The sequence below is a fragment of the Acanthopagrus latus genome, chromosome 7 (assembly GCF_904848185.1).
Source record: "Acanthopagrus latus isolate v.2019 chromosome 7, fAcaLat1.1, whole genome shotgun sequence".
NCBI lineage: Eukaryota > Metazoa > Chordata > Actinopteri > Spariformes > Sparidae > Acanthopagrus > Acanthopagrus latus.
The window spans coordinates 4,226,279-4,246,810 of record NC_051045.1 but is presented as its reverse complement, the minus strand read 5'-3'; the positions used below and the strand labels follow the sequence as shown (position 1 = coordinate 4,246,810).

Below are 20,532 nucleotides of genomic sequence, written 5' to 3'. Positions count from 1 at the left end.
CAAGTGGTTTGTGTCTGTGACAATCTTTGTATGACTGGACAGTAACATTTGCTACAGAAAGTCGTGTTCCCCGCTGTTTGAATCGTGACGGCTTTGGTGATTTATGACCAAACACCTGCCTAATTGTACATTGTCATTATTGCCTATTAACATATGTTAGCGTGCTAACATGCTGTACTTAAATGTTGAACACTGTAAACATTCTCTCTAAACATCAGGCCCAAGTTTCCATAACACATGATGTTGGTGGTTAATGGTTCCGCAAAGCCACAGATGTGTTGGAGGCTGGCGTGATACATTCACATTACATGCAAATCAGCTGATTTTCACATTGGGAGAGGGAAGGGACGGTGGTGGAATTATTACAGCTCGACAAGGCTGCCAAACACTGATCCGCAGTTTGAGTCACTGCATATTTTCAAGAAGACCTTCAGATATTTCCATCCATTTTCGTGGTGATCAAATCCGGCTGCTTAAATCAAACCGCGATGTCTTTTTCTAACCCTAACAATGTGGTTTTGTCCCTAAACCTAATAAGAAGAAATTGACCTGAACAAACAGATGTAAAGTTGCAACATGAAGAGTTTGGATTTTGGATTGAACGTCAGCATGTTAGCGTCACGACTGGAAAGATAAAGATACAGATTTTCTTGGTTAACAGAAAGGTGATAACTGTTTATCTTTGTGTTTGTGAGCACGCTGACGTTAGCATCCTCAAAGAGAAGCTCTTTTTAACTTTGCCTCTATAAAAGAAGTTTTTTAGATCCCCTTGCAATTTGGGAATGTCTTTCATCAGCATTTGCACGCCTTGATGTTGGTACAGTGTGTACAGTGTTTTTCTCCCTGAGCGTTTTGCTGCACCTTATTCGCCCCTTAAAGTTCAACTCCTGTCTAATCTGTTCCCATAGAATTGTTTCCCCAGGAACAATCTGTATCTTCTGATCTCTCGGTGAGATAAACAGCGCTGCTGAATTTCCTCACTTTCTTTCCGTAATCTTGACTGCTGACTGACGGAGGCCTACATCTTCAGATATGCTTTTCCTCTTTTGTTTTTTAACAGCACACCAGCTTTATGAGCTTCACAAACTCTTCTTCTGAGGTTCAGCTAACAACCGAGCCTACTTAACAACATCGTCTGATCCCTCCCAGAGTGTGTTTGTATCTGTGAGATTGCTGGATAATTTCTTAAAGCCAGTTCCCGCCGTCCTTATTAGCTTGTTTTCCGTGTTAGACATCGTAAGTGTCTGTCTGCTGTTTTGACTGAAGCCGGTATATTCAGACTAATTAAAACCAAACACTGCAGCAATGTAGGTAATTATAAAGACTCTGCAAACATTTCACACTCGCAGTGGGAGTCTTGCTGACGTGTTTTTGTGTGTGCGTGCCTCTCGCACCTGTTTGTTTTAACACTGACAATATTTGTTCCACCATGTGAGCACCACACGGTCACCAACTTACTTATGGCTTTGGATAAAACAGAGCAGAAATATGGTTTAATTTTGAGTAAGTTCAATTTCCAAGAGCAACGCTTCTCTCTCGTGAGACATCTCGCGCGCTCGTATTCCCTCCTGTGCGACGCCTGTGGAGCAGAGCGGGTCAGAGGGTCAGTAACCACATTTGGTTTTGACAATAATAACATGAAATCAACCATAAGCTACACCAGAGCTCCGCGTGTCTCGGGCAGGCCTTGTAAATTCCATGTAGGGATAATTACACTGGTTTACACTCCGGCAGCCCACATACAGCAAAGTGTCATTATCTTTGCATTTGCCAAGCATATTTAATCCAAAGAGGGTGGAGCAAAGTCAAAGCAGGCCCGAGGTCCAGAGACAATTAGTTAAAAGCCGTTACCACAACAATGAGTGATGCCTCAAATCCGAGTCAGGCTGCTTGGATGAAAACTGGACCGCTCTGTAATGGTGTTTCCTTCGCCGCCTCTGCCGGCTAATTGAAAATGTATTTATTCCTCTGAATAAGCGCCCGGCTCTCAGCTTTTTTCCCCCCTCCTTCACCATTAAGAAGATTTGCTGCGAGTGTTTAACTTCGCCGGTCCACTTAGGAGGGAAATGGTTTGAAAACGACTCATCATCAATGCCGTGGGTTTGTGTCGCCTCGACTCAGCGGCAGAATGTCTTTGAAGCGCCAAAGTTTGATTTGGACACATGTGACGGATTTTCCCCCGAGAGGGGCTTCGATGGGGGAGAGAGCAGGCCGGGATGTCATGTGATGCGAGTTAATTTTCGTTTTTTTTAATTGCCTCTCTGTGAGCTCTCATCCTCACTGCTGATACTAAGTCAAATGAGGGGAATGGTGCAGTCACAGACATCACAATGTGACCTTGGGTGTCAGGATGTTTTTTTATGCTTCCTTGCCACTGATAGCCATGACAGGAAGCATTCCAGTTGTCCATAAGTCTGCCCCGTACTTGTGTTCGCAATATCTCAATTACACCTTACAATTACAGGGAATTTCTTCAAATTTGGCACAATGTCCACTCGACTCAACAATTCATGTGATGATTTTGACATTCGATTGAATGGTTAACTGATGACATATTATATATCTAAAAGGTCAGGGGTTATCTTCACTTTGACATCATGATATTCTCCAAAAAAAAAAAAAAAAGAAAACTGTTCCAGCAGTTATTCTGAGCTCAGGAGGAGCAGCTCGACTGGCCCGCAGAGGCATACAGCTGCAAGACTGTCATTCTTATTCATGACGAAACATTTTGTCATGGAAGCGAGTCCCTCTCCCCTCGTCTTCTTCCTCCGCCGCTCGCTAACAGTGTGTTAACCAGAGGGAAGGCTAGCGCGAGGTGCGGAGTGGAACAGATGTCATTATGCACGCTTCTGCAGATTAGCTAATCACAGGCACCACCTGGGTGTGCTGATTGCTATTAATCCACTATTGTAATTGAAAATTAGGGGTTGCACCGCAAATCGTGCTCTCTCCTCTCCTGCTTCGGCCCTAATAGATTCCCCACGCCGGCTCCCTGACAGGCTTGTCTTTCACACTGAGAGCAGTCACACAGCATCGAGCCCCGAGGTGCAGAGAAAAACACTCCGTTATGACTGACATAATTACGCTGTTGACTTTGTCTTATTGCAGTGGGGCTGTTTAATCTCTGTCAACATTTCGCAGTTGGTCCAGCAGGGTGAATGTATGGAATCGCGTTCACAGGCCAGAAACACGCTGTTGTGAATCTCCCCCCCACAGTTCACCCTTAAATATCCATCGGTGTGTAGAGGAATTGTTTGTTAAATGATGGTGAAGCTTTTGTGACGGATGCAAAGTGAAATATTTCAGTCAGTCCCAGCTCGTCCTCACAGGTGACGTAAATGAGACCTGCCGACTGTCCTGTGAATCAGTTCCCAGGGCAGTTTTATACTTTTGTTTTATTCAACCGATCATACTGTCTCCAGCGAGTCCACGAGTCATCCGCTAATAGGAGACACCGCCGCGGAGCCCAGTCGTCATCCCCACCTCCCTCTCCCATTGATTATCCAGTTCAGAAACATTATCAGGGAAAGCAGCGAGCGGTATGAATTCCCCTCCGCGGTCATTATTGTCTTTATCGGTGGCATCCTCATTCTCTGTGCTCTCAGTGGGACATGTGCCTTAATAAAGGGACGCCCTGTTTGAGTAATTAAGCCTAATGAATCCCCCTCACCTGGGGTTGAATAGCCTTAATCTGCTCATTCACCTGTGAGCATGTGTGTGTGTGCGAGAGAGAGAGAGAGAGTGTGTGTGTGAGAGGGAGTTTGTGTAACCTCATGCTTAATTGGTGTATCTGAGTTCATGCTTTTGTTTTTTTGTTTTTTTACTAGTTTGTTGTGTGTTACTGCACGAAAGGGACCTTGCTCTAATCCCTTGCTCCCTTTATGAAATATGTAAAAAATCAAACGAACAGACACACACACACACACACACACACACACACACACACACACACTGTAATGTACTTTTTTCTTTACCTAATTTGTTTATTCATGAGATTGTAGATTTCACTTCAGCGTTGTTTAGGACTCTGGGGGATCCTTTTCCAGCTTCAGACACTTCATTTCCACTTCATTTTTTATGCATCAATTCATGGTGCAAATGCTTTTTGTTTACGCAAAGGGAGTCTACTGGAATATATTGCATTAAGGCCCTTAGTTATTCTGTTTTCGCTTTTATTCCCAACTTTTCTTGTTTAATATTGTCCCCGTCGACACTCGCGTGGTCGTGATCTACTCTGCCGTCCTCTTTGGTGCCTTTTTAAATGAGCTCTTTAAAAGTGAATGCGACACCAATGATGAATTAATTGCTTTCAGAAATCATTAACATTCCAACAATTTTTGTCTGATTAAAATAATACCTCAAGATTAGTTAACAAACTAGCAGGTAAACTAAAAAAACAAACCCTAACCTGTTAACTCATTAGCTGCCATCACAACTCTCAGTTTACTTGGTTATCAGACGACTTTACTTGTTGCGTCTGTGAGTCTTGTTCTAATGTCTTTTCAAAAATAAAGTACTTGTCTTGCTTATTTTTTTTCATGGGGCGTTCTTTTGTTCTCTAATCATCATAACAGGCATGTACATATAGAAAATATGAACATCCTTACAAATATAAAAACGGGGGGCTCAGATAGGTAACATAAAAAAACAAACTAGCAAACGAAAAGAAAAGAAAGAAAAGAAACAAGTTATTTTTCATGAGTGCCGACCCACCTCCACTTCTCATTTGCATGTAAGACAGCTCCATTGTTTTTATAAATATACATAAATCACAAACCAAGAAGTCATTTCTCATTTGACAAGGTAATAAATTACTGTTGGTAAAGTTCTCCCAGAGATGGACTTAAAACTTTCTGATCTTTCGTGCCGGTGCACAAAAAAAAAATAAAAATACTTTCCACTTAAAAAGCTCCTTGTAAGAACCCCCCAGTCAACAGCACAATAACTTTCCTAAGCACCTACTGTTGAATGTGAAGGTTGAAGATCTTTCAGTGGGGAAAAAGAAAAAAAATCCCTGAAAGCAAATCAAAAAACAAGCGAGGCTCGTGGTATCCACTTTAATAAGTTCGGTTATGTGAGCACAGCCGTCACTCCGCGCCGTCACGCCGCTCCCCTCTCGTCTCCTTTCGGTGCTGCCAGCGCACCCCAACTTGTTTTTCACAGCACTCGACACATGAGAGCAGCGTTGTTTTGATGCAGAGCGAGACACACTTCTCCGCGTTTAGAGATGGCAAGGCTTTCAGCTGTCAAAAGAAAGCAACCTCGAGGAGTGTGTGAGGAGAGCACAAAAGAGGCGAGAGGAGCGTTTGTCTCCCAATGCAAAAACGGCAGTGCACCTCCACCTCGAGCTGCACGCGGGGGAGTTCAAGATCGACACCTTCTGCACATGAAGCGCACCGAATCTCGGTCAACACATACATAAACATTTTTCCTCCGTCCCCTCTCCCCCGTTTCTTCCTCTCCTACTCCTCCCACCCTTATTCTCGACCTTTCATTAACCCGTGTGTGTTGTTCACTGCGTTGTGTGTTTTGCTGTCTGACAGTGAAGAGCGCGTCCGTTTTGGGAGTATCAGAAGAGCATCTGTGGCGAACTAACCCCGATAATTATCATGGAGTGAGTCAGTGGGAGTGAGTCAATGTGTTTGTGGTCAGGGTGACCGTATCCTCAAGCATTTATTGACATTTCAATAGGTCTCTGAAATAATATCTCTGTGGTTTTTGTGCTTGTGTGTGCTGTTTGTCAGGAGCAGATAGTGTTCGGGAGGTGCAGGGTTATGTTTTGTGTTGATGCTGGTCCTCTGTATCAGTTCGTTTTTTTTCTTACTCAGAGATCTGACTCTTCTCCTCAGCTCCGGCCTTTTGTCATGACAGAAGCCGTCCTGCACTTTGAAAGGTGAGCCTCTGAAAGGGGTGACCTACCCTCTTTGCTGGTCCGTGTGACTGTGACTGAATGCCGGGATGAATAAGAGCAGTGAGTCAGCAGGAACCACCGCACATGGAACGAATCAATCTGACAAAATCCCAAACCCCCTCCCTAACGGAGAGCCGTCTCCCTGACATCATACTTGTAACAAAGACCTATGGATCGACAGGGGAGCGGACTCTGCTCTTATTAAAATCAGCTCTGACTGGATCAGTCCCAGAACAACACAACACCGTGACTCACTCCACTCTGGGCTGGGTGTCATTACTGCCACGGTCTCCCAGAGCTCTGTTCATTCCTGACAGAAAAGACCCTAATATTTTCAGGATGCTAACAAAGAGGCTGTGGATCAACACATGTGTACGTTTTCCCTCTGCCGTCAGTCAGAGTCTCCTTTTGTACGACGGCTCTGGATGTAGGGAGCAGCCTGAATGCACATTTTGCAGAGCTGCTATTGTGCATGTGCTTAACTTTTATCAGACACTTACCTGCAAACGCACGAGCCCAATCCAAAACACAACCCTTGCCTCTTAAGCCATCATTTTGCACCTCTTGTTGCTTGGTCGAGGGGTGGGGTGAAGCGTTCGAGCTCCACGGCCCGACAGATGGAGGTTTTTAAGGAGCACACACACAAACCGAGGGTTAAGAGAACGTCGTAGTTGCTGATGTGTTCATGACATTGACAGATCACCCTGATTGGCTGCTCAGCTAAGTGAATCAGTGCATGAGAGGAAAACCACAAAAAGAAAAGCCTGTTGCAATCAGATCCATGATTTAGATTTTGATTCAGTGGTCGTTCTTAGTCAGTGCCAATTGCAACTTTTTATCAGACGCATTCTCAATTAAAGTAGCGTTGTTATTATCAAGTGTGGTGGTGCAAAAAGCTAAATACCAATACAGACGACCACGACCTCTGCGGTGTGTTTTTGTGCAGCTTCTTGGTGGAGGGACAGGCGATTTGAGGCGACGCAGTGTCTGTCATCATCGCCACTGGTTCTATGTGCTTCGGTTGCTAATGTACAAAGCCCCCCGCTAGCGACCAAGATAAGGAAGCAGTGTTCTTCTTTAGTTGATGACTTGATTGATAGCGCGAAAGTTGTGAACAAATTGCTATCTCTGTCAGATGAAATGGAATGAAATGGCATTTTGATAACGCCACCGGATTGCTGCTGCAGCAGCAGCGCTGTAGAAATCACCGCAGCTGGAGGCGGCATTTTGGAAATGTCCAGCCGTGTCTGTGTACATAAATGACAACTGAAGACGCGTGAAGCTCTTGAAGGGATTTCAAACACTACTACTAGTAACTCTGTTCTGAGCAGGGGGGCACTAGGGGTAAAAGTTGGAACTTGTTTTGAGCCGTACACGCAGAGATAAACATGTAGTGTGTGTAGGGACCACACACTCTGCAGTGTTTATAGAGAGGGTGTCGGCTGACTGAGTCCAAGCCAGTTCTTACTATCTCGAAACAGCATCAAGCACACAGATGTTCGTTTTCATTCTCCCCCACCCCCACCCCCACCCATTAGCTCCATCCGTCATGTGCAAGAATTATTTATTAAACATAACTAGCGTCTGCTATGTGCAACAGAAAAGAATACAAATATCCAGCCATCAGGGAGAGAGAGCCTTGAGAACAGCATGGGGTAAATATTCAGTTGACATTCAGCGGTTGTAGGCAGGTTTTCGCCTCTGATTCTCTTCATATCTGCTCTCCGGCGTCCGGCTGCTAAAGCCTTTTCATCTGCTGTGAGTGACTGATGCGGCTGCCCTCTCCTCCCTGGGCATCTGCCCGGCTTATTGAGCAGCCCCTTGTGTGTGCCTTCAAAGAGATACAGATAAATCACGGACTAAATGTCAGTATCCAGTGGCTGAGCGATGTCCATAGGCTTCACCAAGCTAGAGTCATGCGCTCGGTAACCCACCCACCATAACTCTCTAGCCCGCTCTCTGCACACACACACACACACACACACACACACACACACACACACACACACACTCGAACACGGCTGCACACATCTCTCAGCGAGACGGATGTAAGGTGAACACAGGGCTGAAATGACTGAAGTCCAGCCAGCTGACTCATTTCATTGATAGGACGAGTATCCTGTTCTGCAGCCAGCGGCTCCGGCTCATGATGGATGGACGTAATGTAGCAGAGTGGTTTCTCCTCACGCACCCCATTTTCTGCCTGACCTCCTGGAGATGGACGGCAGGGATCAGAGTAGGGGCTGTGGGTGTGTGGACGCCTGTGAAATATGGTGGATACACCTTTCCTTGAACCTGGAATTAGTCTTTTTTTTTAGCCACAGCCAGTGGTGACAGTAGGAGGAAGTGAAGGACCAGCCAAGGACCTCCTCAGCGGTGAAGAGTTTTCAGTGATGAGATGTTAAAGGAGGTTATTTGTAGTGTGTGTACCCACCAAAGTGCCCCTGAGGATTTAACAATATATTAAAGATATGATTGCAAGTTTGCGTGTGTCTCTGCAATAGAGATTGATCTGCAAGTGAGTCTCCAGGTATCACAGCTGAACATTAAAGCAAATAAAATGCAGTTTCCTGAAGAGAGATAGTTGATGGTTGAGTCTCGTCTACCACAGCGTGAGCGTTGGACGACCTGGTTGACGAGACTTAACAATCAATGCTGTTTCTTCAGGAAGTTACACATTGTTGCTTTCAATCAAACTCTAACACAGTGATCACAGTGGGCGGTAACACGTGAAGAACAGCATTTAAATTCCCGATGGTTATTTTTTGTTGTTCGCCCAGAGATTGAACCACTTGTATGTGATGATGCCGCCAACCCTTTTCTACGTGACCCCCAACTTTTTCTGCAGGAGGGTGAATCTGAATTTTAAAGGGAGGGAAGAGAGATGCTCCCTTCACTTCAGTAAGAAGTGAAGTTTCACTTCTTTGCTCAAGCACTGAGGAATTATGAAGACTAAAGGGTAAAACTAAACTTACTAACAAGGCAGATCGGCTCCTTTGGCGATGCTGCTGTTGCTTTGGATACCGTAGTCGGATGAGTTGAAGCTAATTTCAATTACTTCGCGTATCTTATTTTATGATTATGCAAAGTGTTTTATCACTGGATCGTATGTTCTGCATCTACAATCTTAATCTGCAAATGTTGCGGAGTAGAAAAAAAATGCAAAGCAGCCCGAGATGAAAGTACACAAGATCCATTTCCTCACGTTTGTGTCAGTCCACAGCTCTTTTATCAAATTGCCGTAATGAATTACTCACTGGCTTGTCTGCTTCATGCCGGGAGAACAGAGTTAAAAACCAGGTAAATTACTGTGTCTCTGACAACCAGCAGACTGTTTAATAACCACCAGTGGAAAGAAACAATTCGAGTTAATGCACTGTAAGAATAATTTTGAGGTACTTTGCTTTTCCGGCCAGTCGTCCAAAACTTGGTATCTGAATGGAGAACATGCAAAAGCTCATGTTTGCATCATCAAACTGGGTTCTTACTTGCTAAAAGTTTGTAACCAATCAGTTTCTTAACTAATTGCTTTCTGCATCACTGTATGCAAATGTGGCCCTGGCATGCGCCCGCGTCAGCAGGACACCTTTTGAAGATGAAGTGTGTGAGTGCCGAGGGTGGTGGCAGCATCTGGGTCAGGCCCGGCAACGAGAGCTGCAGCGCATCAAATCAGCAACTGCACACACCCCGGGCCGCACTTTCCAATACAATGCCTTCTGCTCTGATGTGCATATTATTAGCAGACGTTCTTAAAACATCGCTGCTGACATACCCGAGGCCTTTGAAACGCGCTTTACACACACACACACACACACACACACACATGCGAGCTAAGAGAGCGGTTGCCTCAGTAGATACCTGTCACATGTTTACCTCTCAGCTGTACCACATTTTGAAGAAATCCCGGATACAGCGTCGTCTGGGTGCGTTTGCAGTTTCTTTTTTTGGGGGGTGGGGGGTAAAAATGTTAGCAGTGTTTGTGTGTGTGTGCCTCTGTGAGAGAAAGGAAAGCACAAGACTTTTGTGTCTCCTAGGGTTCTCTCTGATGCATCGGGCGGCATATTGTCAGTGACGGAGCGAATTATCGAGGCTAAGAGCGCGTCACTTCACTTTGCACTGCAGAACCGTGATCCACCAGAGCCTCTGAAGTTTCTGCTGCTGCTGCCGCCGCTCCATCCATCTCCATGTGGTATCCTCTCCCTCAGATCCTTCCACAATCTGCTGATTGCTCCCTCCCAGTGTCGCTTCTTTCATTCTCTCTCATCCGCTGATGACAATGAAACCCTTTGTCCCCGCCTCCATACGATGGGATGCAAAGATCTATCGTGGAGATGAGGCGAAAAAGATTGTTCGACTCTTTGATCTCTTCTTCTCTCAGCCAGTTTCCCTGGAGGCCAGACGCGTGTTGGTGTGTGTGTGTGTGTGTGTGCGCGCATCTATGCTCACGTGCGGTACCAGTGGGCGTTTTTTGTTTTAACCAAGGGTGTGTGCTTGTGTGTTTGTGTACAGCAGGTGTGTGTGTTTGTGTGCAGATAGACAGACGAAGGGCTCAGACCACAGTGATTGCAAACAGCGGCAGGCTTTTTGATGATGCGCAGTGCAGAAGGGAGGTTCTGCTTCTCTGCATCACATCCTGACGGGCTCCACACACAACAGATCAGCTGAATGAACAAATGGGGGGGGGGGCGCACGACGCACACACACACTCACACACCTAGATAAAACCATAGTTCTCCCGTCCTGAGCTCTGCTGCAGTATGCATTACCATTCAGTCATTTTATCTTGTTTGTACGCCTCGCGAGGGGGTTGACCTCACTGGTAGAGGTTTAGAGCTGTGCATTTTTAAGCAGACCAGAGGTGCGGGGATATTGGAGCGTAGAGATGAAAGCGAAGCCAGTGGCTAAAGAGACAGGTGCTAAAGCCTAAAGATACCTTGTTAAAAATCTTGGTCTTTTCATCCTCTCTGCCATCCATACATGCTTGAACAATGTCCTTGGCAGTAGTGGTCAACAGAGCTCTCCATGGCTCGTTAAGGTCTGTCTTGCTGTATTGACCCGGGTTTCTCTCTGTTGTTTGTTAGTTTCTTCTCCCTGGGTAGCAGGGTTTACACTGCAGGACACACTCCTCAGGCCAGTAGCCCTGGTCTCCTGTACCGAACTGTCAGTGTGGCACACCCAGACCTCCTGAGGTGGTCGGTACATGACACCGAGTCATTAGTGTCACTGCTATTAGCACTGCAGCTGCCCTCCTTGGTAAACAAAACTGCAGTTGTCAGCTCAGCCATGATGTAAATTCATTCCTGGTTAATAGCTTTAATTAAAAACCACAGAGCCCAGACTCAATTAACTTCTAAGTATAGCTCACAAGGGGCTACTTTCATGCTGAAGTGAATAAGATGGTTTCTGACTATAGACAGAATGTAAGACAACAGAAAAGCTGTAAAACTGCCTCACAATGACAGGTGTTTTGACAAGCGATTAGCTCATGGATGTGCATGTGATGTAATCGGTTACAGTGACAAGACTTGCTGGCGGCGCGCCAGACGCTGGCAGCACTTTTAAGGCTGAACGTAGCGAACACAGCGGTGCCTTGAGCTAAGTGCTGACGGCTAACATTCTCACTCGCAAATGCTGAGCAGATATCACGCTTCCCATCCAGTTTTTTGCCGTTTAGTTTAAGCATGTTAGAACGTCACCTTTTAATGCAGCCAGTGTTGACACTAGGTGAAAGTAACAGGTCACCAAAGTTGTTCGGATTCATCTTGTGGGGGACATGAATGTCTGGATCATATTTCTTGGCAATAAATCAGTTAGTCGAGTCATTTCGCTCGGAGCCACGAATATCAAAGGTTGGGCGTGGTGAAAAGTTAAGTCAACGTCAAGCTATGTCACTGGATGAGTTAAAACCATCATCATCCTCCAGGGGCCAGAAATGTCAGTGCAAATTTTCACAGCAGTCAATTTGATAGATGTTTAGACATTTAAAAGTCAGGGAAAAGGAAATATCACCAAAGGATGCATTAGGATTCATCCCCTGGGGACCATGAGTGTCCAATGTACAGAAGACCACATTGTGCAAATCCATCAGATAATTGTTGATAGATTTCAGTCTGGACCAAGACCAGACCCAAAAAAAACATCAAACCATCTGATTAGTTATTCCTAATTTTACCCTCAAACACACTAAAATTCGGCTCGGGAAGGTCCAAACGTTTTTTAGTCTGGATGACACCTATGGGCAGTGAGTTCGACCCACCAAATTAAGACTTTTGGTATAATCCTGTCATTGGCTGATCCCTATATCTATGGGAAACTACAACAACAATCTCATAGCTACCATCCTACTTGCTGGTAATGCTACACACTATTTTGCAGGGGCATCGTTGGTGCCTCCTGGGTTTAGCACCACCCAAGATGACTGTGATTGCTTCAGAGAAATACAAACAAGCCATAACATTTCCCCCTTACACCAGTATGATAATGGGTGGAGCCAGACCTTCCTCCAGTGCCGACACAGCCCAGTGGAGACGGGTCTTGGATATGTGAGACTAATGGGCAGCAAGCCACTAACCCCTGCAGTGATGGTGGGAGTGTCCACTGAGCTGCACCGGACCTGAAACACTGCAGGGCAGATAGCAGCGCTCAGGGAGGCGGTCTGGAGACGGATACCGGGCGAAGGAGAGGTTAATGTCACGATCTGTCAGTTTGTTCCACATCACAGGAAGTCGTACAGGAGAAAGGGAGAAAGCCCCGCCTGCTCAGGGTGACCGCGGGGTGGCTGTGACTGTTCTTTCACCTCCTCACCACCGGCTCCAGAAATCCAGAAGGGACAGAGGAGGAGGCTCGACCTCACCGTTAATTCAGCTTTTTGTTAAATGTCTTCCTCTAAGCCGCAATAGGATTAGAAAAGTCAAATTCAAGGTCACTTCTCTGTGTCGGGGAAAGAAAAAAAAAAAAAAAAAAAGCTTGACACTTTTCTGTCACATGCTTTAACACAGCGACTGGCAAGGACACGGCGCCGTCAATTAATCCAATCTCACCTCTTTCAGCAATAAGTCATTATACCCGCCTACACATTTCAGCTGGCTGCTCTCAAGTTGTAAGATTGCAGACACATTGTTCTTTAAGTATCAACAGAATAGGCGTGTATTTTTTAAATGGGCCAAGAAAGCACTGAGCCACTTTTATTTCAAACATGTAACTAATGGATATTTAGTACAGTCAGCCAACAATAGCAGGAAAGCCAATCCAGAGCCAAGAATATATTTCTGAATGCTGAGTGCTTTGGGACGCCATCTGTGTCTTTTGCCAAGTGGGCTGATGATTATCACATTGACTATAATATGCCCGCGACATTAAGCCTGCACGCAATGTGTCGCAAGACTATTCCTTTCAATTATCTGCTTAAAGAGTTGATCATGCAGTTCTGCCGAGGGTGCAGGGATTGTCCTTGTGGCACAGCAAGCTCGAAATCGTATGAAGAGTCACTTCGCTCTCCGTGCTCTGTTATTAATAAGAATGTGATCCTCGTGGCTGCTGACTCTTGCTGCGAAGCATGTTGAAAACTTTTCATTTATTATTGCGAAAGGACAAAGTTTGAAGCGAAAGTGGATGTTGTGTAAGGAGGTTTTCAGCCAGGTCATTAGTCATTTGAAACTGAAAAACACCCAGCTTGTGCAGACTGACCTGACGTTGAGACACAGTCCCACTAATTGGATTTTAAGAGGGATGTGTCGAACCTGGGGGAAGGGAGAGGGCAATCGGCGACATTGATTACCTTCATGAAACATTTTTCATCCCGAAGCCCATCTCCATCCACAATTAATCTCTTGGGCTCTGCAGCCACTAATTGACTTCACACTGCCGGCCAATTACAGCTCTCACCTTAAATAGTGTCTGTGAGAGCAGCAGAGCTTGTCTAAGACGGGAAAACACAGGGAAAGAGAGGGAAAGTGTTTAAGAGGAGTAGTGGTAGTTGTGCCATTATCACTTTCAGTGCACGTGGGTTTTGGGCCATGAGACCATTGTAATTGGAACCCAAAATGCTTGTCTGTCCGTCCGTCTGTGTCGCATTTGTCTCGCTGCCATTTTAAGTGGAAACGTAATCTGGGTGTCCCCCTTATATGCCAATAAACTGTTGATTCTCTCTCTGCCTGCCACGCAGAATGAGGCTGGACATTCTGTTGCCAAATGCACCTAACAAGGTGATAATTAGCAGATGGCGGGGGCTTTCTCGCTCTTTCCGGGGCTGCGCCGCTGTCAGAGGATTGCCTCATTAGACGCCCGCTGACACCCCTGCTGGTGACATCTCTGCATTGCTTCCCGCTCTTGTGCAGGAAAAACATTGCATCCATGCAAAAACACTGCGATTCAACTGTGTTTTCATCAGATGCCAGGTTAAACGTCTTTACTTTACTTTGCAGTCAGTTGTTTGTCGGCCTTGGCGAAGTGAGTCCGTGCGGCTGTGCCAAAAAAGTCATCCCGAGCGGCAGCAGAAGACAGGTTGATTATTAACTTTTGGCAGAAGGGTTCTTTTGCCAAATTCATGCAGCACTCTGACTGATAGTTTCTCCTGAGTGCACAAAATCTAGTCTGCAAGGTTGTTTGGCAAAAAATTGGCTGTTTTTCAATTCTTCTCACGTTGCCAAGCAATGTTATTTCCATGAAAACTCTTACTCTTGAGCATGATGGCTGTATAGACTGAGCTGTCAGTCAGATTATTCAGATTTAGTCAGACATTCATGGTCCCCAGGTGATAAACTTTCCTGATGATTCTCTCTCTTTTCCTTCAGTACAGCCATGAGGTTGATGCTTGGATTTTAGTGAAATATCTCTGCAAATATAGAAATGTATTTCTATTACATTTGTCATAGCCATTCATGGTCCCCAGAAGATTCACCGACTTGGTTGATCACCCTACTTTTCCTTCAGCATTGCCACAAGGTTGACATGTTGTTATTTTAGTGAATTAGAATCTTTCAGGAATTATTTGTGGTCCCTTCAGGATGAATTTTAACAACCTTGGTGATACTTTGACTTTTCACTTAGTGGCATCAGACAACTTCAGTCTGATCCAGTTTGTGCTTTGTGTTCAGTGTTCATTATCACATGTTAGAATGCTAACGTGCTAAGCTGAAATGGTGAAAGTTATATCTGACAAACATCAGCTGTAGAACTGCATTCAGCTCAAAGCACAGCTGTGCCCAAGTACAAGTTCACAGACGATGGCCCTAGTCTTTTTTTTTTTTTTTTTTTTTTTCATTGGCTGTACACTGAGAAAAAAATCTGAAGCTTAATATCTTTTCAGAAGCCTGTGGACACTTTAAACATGAAGAAAAACCTTTATTTAAAGACTCTGGTGCGCTGTGCACTTTGTGTGCCTTGCAGCAAAAAATCTCAAAAATTGTGCTGATGCTAAACCCGACTTTTAAAAGCAGAAGGACTGAAGCTTTTGTCGTGTCCTTTGGCTGCAAAACAACTTGTTTCTCAATGGAAGACTTTGTGCAAGGCACTTCAATAGTTTTGACATCAGTTACAGAAAATGACAGATGGTGAGGTGAGCGGAGTGTAGGAGTTTCCCACGGCAGATCCCAAAATGTAAGTGTCTTCAGGGACCGGGGAAAGGATGATGGGCAGCAGCATGTGCTCTGTTTTTTTTGTTTTTTTTTTCATTATTTCTGTGGATGTGTGTGTGGAAGAGAGAGGGAGACGGGCAGAAAGTGGGGGGTTTTGTTTGGAAATCCATACAGTATGGCTTTACTCTCAGATCCTGACTTAAATCTTTTATTATTGATCCAAGTAATACTTCTCCTCTCGTCTTCTCTCATCTCTTATCCTCCCACTCCTTTTTGCACATGTGTGTAAATACCGAAAACTTTAGAAAATTCAGAAAGAGCTGGAGCAAAAGGCTCAGGTTTTTTTGTTTTTTTTTATGATCTAAGAGTCGGAAGACGGGCAGAGAGGAGTAGCGACGGTTGCACATATCACTTGAAAGCAAAGGCTCGTGATATGAGAGAAACACCAAAGGTTAAGTGGCTTGCAGCGGGAGAAAGGGAGGAGAGGTGCGGGGAAAGGCCGACAGCTACTCGGAAAGTGATCTCAAACATAGGTGCGAGGAGCCCCGTGGGGATCTGCCAGGGCTGATGAATCTCCACGGCGAGGGAGGCGAAGACGCACAGCCAGAGATGGAGGAGCGATAGAATAATGATGAAAAGGCAGCAGTGGAGAGGCGGAGCGAGCGTCCACATGTCTTCCCATGCATCATCATTACTCCTCTCTGCAAACCTCCTCCTCTCCCTCCCGCGCTGCCCCTCTGTTTTTAATGATTTGCCATCCTTGAACTGAAGCCCCCCCCCTCATTACCTCCACCAGCTCCCCCTTGTATGAGAGAAGGGGTCTAATAGCCAGATGACAAGGCACAAAGGCTTCCATTGTGTCCAACATGCCTCATACTACCAGCCTGGCAGGCCGGTGATGCGCTGCCTTGTAGCCTAGCGGGGAAGCTGAGAGTTGGCGCTCCCTCCCTTTTTTTCCTCTCCGTCTCTGGAGATATGATGCAGCACGCTAACACAACCTGACAGGCGGGCCACAAAGACTACCCTGTTAGAGGCACTTGAGTGGGAGTTTGCTTTGGGCAGGGGAGGTGATTTGCATGTGTTTGTGTGTTTGTGTGTGTGCATACTAGAGAGACAGAGAAAAGAGATTGATTTTGTCGACCCAGTGGGGTATCTACCCTCCGGTATGCAGGAATCCTGTGTGAACAATTAGCTCCGTCCATTGTCCAAAACTACCAACCGGCTGATCTTTCAGGGTGGCATTTATTGAAAAATTGGATCCAGAGTGGCGTTTCATCAAGCATGACAGACAGCCCTGATGAAGGCAGAAACACTCCGGCTCGCTTTAACATGTGAACAGATCTGACGCTGAATGGGATGTGTGTATTGTTTGTGTGTGTGTGTGTGTGTTTTGAGGTTTTTTTCATGTCTCATAGCTTCTGGGAACATGGACCGCAGGCTTGTGGGGGCTTTTTTTGTTTTTTCTTCCTAGTTGCGATGTGTAGCCAGACCCCAGCTTTTTTGTTTCCTTGACCTAAATTCCTCTCATTCATTCTGCCAGTAAAAAAGTCTATAGAGTTACATAATGGGGAGCCATGCTTCTGCTGGCCCCAGGTCCTCACTAGGGTACCTCTGGCGTGCTGCAGTTACTGGACTGTTTCGACTTAAGTAAAGCAGCAGGCGCACTCGAAAGCCTCAGAATTCCAAAAATCACTTGAATTTTCAGCTTGTTTCTGTGTGTGTGTGTGGCGTGTGTGTGTGTGTGTGTGTGTGTGTGTGTGCCTGCAGAGCAAAAGCATTGAGTTTTGTCTAACACTAAATAGGCTAAGAGACTGGAAATGCTTTTATCCCAAAAATGTTTCCACCACCACTCTCTGGCAGAAGTTGAAAGGGGGAGAATCGACTTCTCAGTCGTCGTCATTTTCATCCCCCTCAGAGAAACTTTCATGTGATTTAGAAAGGTTTTTGAATTTGGTGGGCGATAACTTCTTCTTCTTTTTTTTTTTTCTTAATTCCCCCGGTAGCCAAGTCTGTCCTTCAGTACTTCCTGCCGCTCAAGAGTTTCAGAGTAAAACTCCAGTTGCGTGTGGGCTGCGTGGGCCGCTCCTCTCTTTAAAACGTTAATTTATTTTGCTGTGGGAATATCTTTCTTCGTTGCTTCGCGGTATGATTATTTTTCATTCAGTTTTATTCTTGCCAGTTTTTCTCCTAGTTTGAATCCCGCCACTCGTTCGAAACGCCGAATGCTTCGTGCTTGTGTATACGGTGAATAGAGTTGGAAAAAAGAAACGATTCATACTGAAATCAAAGAAAGTTTACAATGACTTTTGAAGTGAGCGGTAGATTGGTGAAATTGAGAAGCTTCTGGCACACTTACGATAAAATATTCATCAGGAGATGAGCCGACAGCCGGGTTTAGTCACTCAATGGGAGAAAAAAAAAAAACGGTGCATTTAAAATCTCTGTAGGTGTTTTGCTGGGAGAGGTGTTTCATGTTATTGACTGATGTTCCCTCAAAGTAGCTTAATACAGATCTCATTTGGAGTCTGGATGAAATAACTCACAGCCTGACTCCTGAATGATTTTGATTGGGGTCAACACGAGCTGATCTGGAGAAGATCTACGGGATCTCAACCCTTCATGTTAGAAAATCCAGACAGACGTCGACGGCGAACACGACCACGTTCAGGTCTCGGAGAGCTGCTTCAGGCCGCGGAGGAGAGAAGAGAAGAGAATAAACAGATGTAGAACACGAAATGAGATTTTTAACAAGTACTGTGGCGGCTGCTGTGTGCTGTGTCATGACAACTGCAACATGACGTTCTCTGTAGATAGTGCTCGGGTTAATTGTGTCCCCTCCCTCGCTCCGGCTCCGCAGCTTTGAGGAGGGAGTGCTGGTAATAGATTCCCAGAGTGTGACTGAAGCCACGTTGAAAGCAAATCCAGCGTGTCCCTTCCCGAGGAAGGAGCTGGAGCTCCACAGCTGGAGTCCACACACAGGAAGCGTACGACTACAGCAAACACAAGGGAGTTCACTCTGTGCTTCTTCTGTGTGTCTGTGTGACTCTGCAGCTCCTACACTTCCTCAGACTTACCTCAAAATGCTGCCGCCGGACCTACCGTTGTGTAACCGCATTTTTTGCGATGCGTGCTGCATCTGGATTTTAACGAGAGAGCCCAATTAGTGTTTCGTCCCTTCAGTAAACCATGTTCGCCACTTTAGCGCCGAGCCTTCTCAGGTGCTTGTAATTGCTGTCCAGACAAGGACCCGTCTTTTATTTTTTTTTATTGCCTCGATCAAATCATCAGAGTGGGTGTTTTTTAAATGAGTGGCGTGCAGATGGGTACGTGATTTCATTGTTGGACTGACCCCCTTTAATTTCTCTTTCCTTCCCTCTAGGTAAGGTGTTGAATACTGATCTGCGTCACTACCTCAGCCTGCAGTTTCAGAAGGGCTCCCTGGACCATAAGCTCCAGCAGGTGATCAGGGACAACCTGTACCTGCGCACCATTCCCTGTGAGTATAGCTTCCACACACCTGAGCGCCTCAGCCTCCTCTCTCTCTCTCTCTCTCTCTTCCTGTCTGGGCTCTGCTCGTTTGACCCCTGACCTCTCCAGATGGAGCCTGGTCTGTTCTCACCTGTAGCTCTTACCTGCATGGTTAGACTTTTTTCCTTATGCAGCGCTCATTCTCAGGCTTGAAACAGCTCTGAAGTCCCCGGAAAAACCTGAGTGGATTTTAATATACAAAAGCTACAGTTACCCACAGCGAGTACAAAAAAGTCTTCGGGGCTCGTACTAAACAAAGTCTCGAGGAATCGAGGAGAACGGCACACTTTCTCAGTTTTTATGTTTAATTGAACCAAAATGACTTTCGAGGCTGAACACATGAAGTATTGAATTAGGAGAGAAGATTTATATTTTTTTCAGTTTCGGATTATTCTCTGACCTTGGTTATCTCACAATTAGAGGTGTGAAAGAGTGCTGCTTCTCTTCTCTCTTTTTTACTTCTTCCTTTATGAGCGCGCTCGGCTGCTCCTGTTTCCAATAGAAGAATAAATAACAGGGACAGAAGATTTAGGTTTTATACCCGGCTGATTTTTAAATGGACAACAAGGCCAACAGGCGTAAATGAAAGAGCAGCGGCAATTCTCTGGGCTGCACAGCTGAGTAAAAAAAAACAAACAACAACAACAACATTTTGTGCTATTTATCACTTCTCCAGACGTCGTTTATTATCCGTCTCACTTAGCATTTAGAAAGCTCTGCATTATGACATTTTTAAAGGCATATTATGAAGTTGCATTAAATAGTACAATAGGGCAGTAATGACTTACAGGACATAATAACTTTCTTTTTTCTATTTTCTCATCTTTTGCTGAACGAATCCGTGCGCTGGTTCGGAGGAGAGATGTATCAACCGGTTACAGAATAAAAAAAAACATTATGAGGCCTTTGTGCTCATCAGCTGCTCATTTATATGAAGTGTTAAGAGTTAGAAGAAGTGTTCAGCTACTCTTATGAAAGATATGTTGGTATCAGCATCCAATATGAGACCAGATATATTTTTTTTTCACAAAACATTTAAGATTAATAAACTCCCGGGTTTATTGTTTCAGTGCGTTGAAGTTTAAAGGTGCAAATCGTAAGATTATTTTTGTTTAAAACATAAATACCAGGTTTGACATTATGGTTTGGATCCACTCCCTGCTAACATTCCTTGCTAGATCTCCGACACCAGCTCTCCCCGTGATTCTTGGAGCTGCTAGCCGCTCTGCTGACTGCGCTAACTCGCTAACGGCAGCTACAGTTAGCAGCAGTTAGCGGTTGCCCTGGTGATACGCTGACCCCTAGTGGTTCGGAGTGTGAATTCCTCAGGTGGCCTCCATTACACAGTGCACATATCTCTGTGTTTTCAAGTGTCCGGTAACCACGTTCGAGGGATTTTATGTAGAGTACCTATTCTGTATATTAAAGAATATCTGAGTATTCTTACATCCTGATATCTGTCTCAGCTTTAAACCATAAAAATCCAGCGTCCGTTGGGGTTTCTCATTAAAAGGAAGC

At 45.2% G+C, this 20,532-nt stretch overlaps 1 protein-coding gene across 1 annotated transcript in view; it reads left to right on the top strand.

Annotated features, from left to right (window-relative positions):
* Positions 1-20,532, top strand: part of magi3a (membrane associated guanylate kinase, WW and PDZ domain containing 3a) — a 125,645-nt gene that overhangs the window by 56,894 nt on the left and 48,219 nt on the right. The window contains exon 2 of the mRNA XM_037103028.1: positions 18,866-18,982. Coding sequence (XP_036958923.1) covers positions 18,866-18,982 — 117 coding nt within the window. The remainder of the gene's footprint in view (positions 1-18,865; positions 18,983-20,532) is intronic.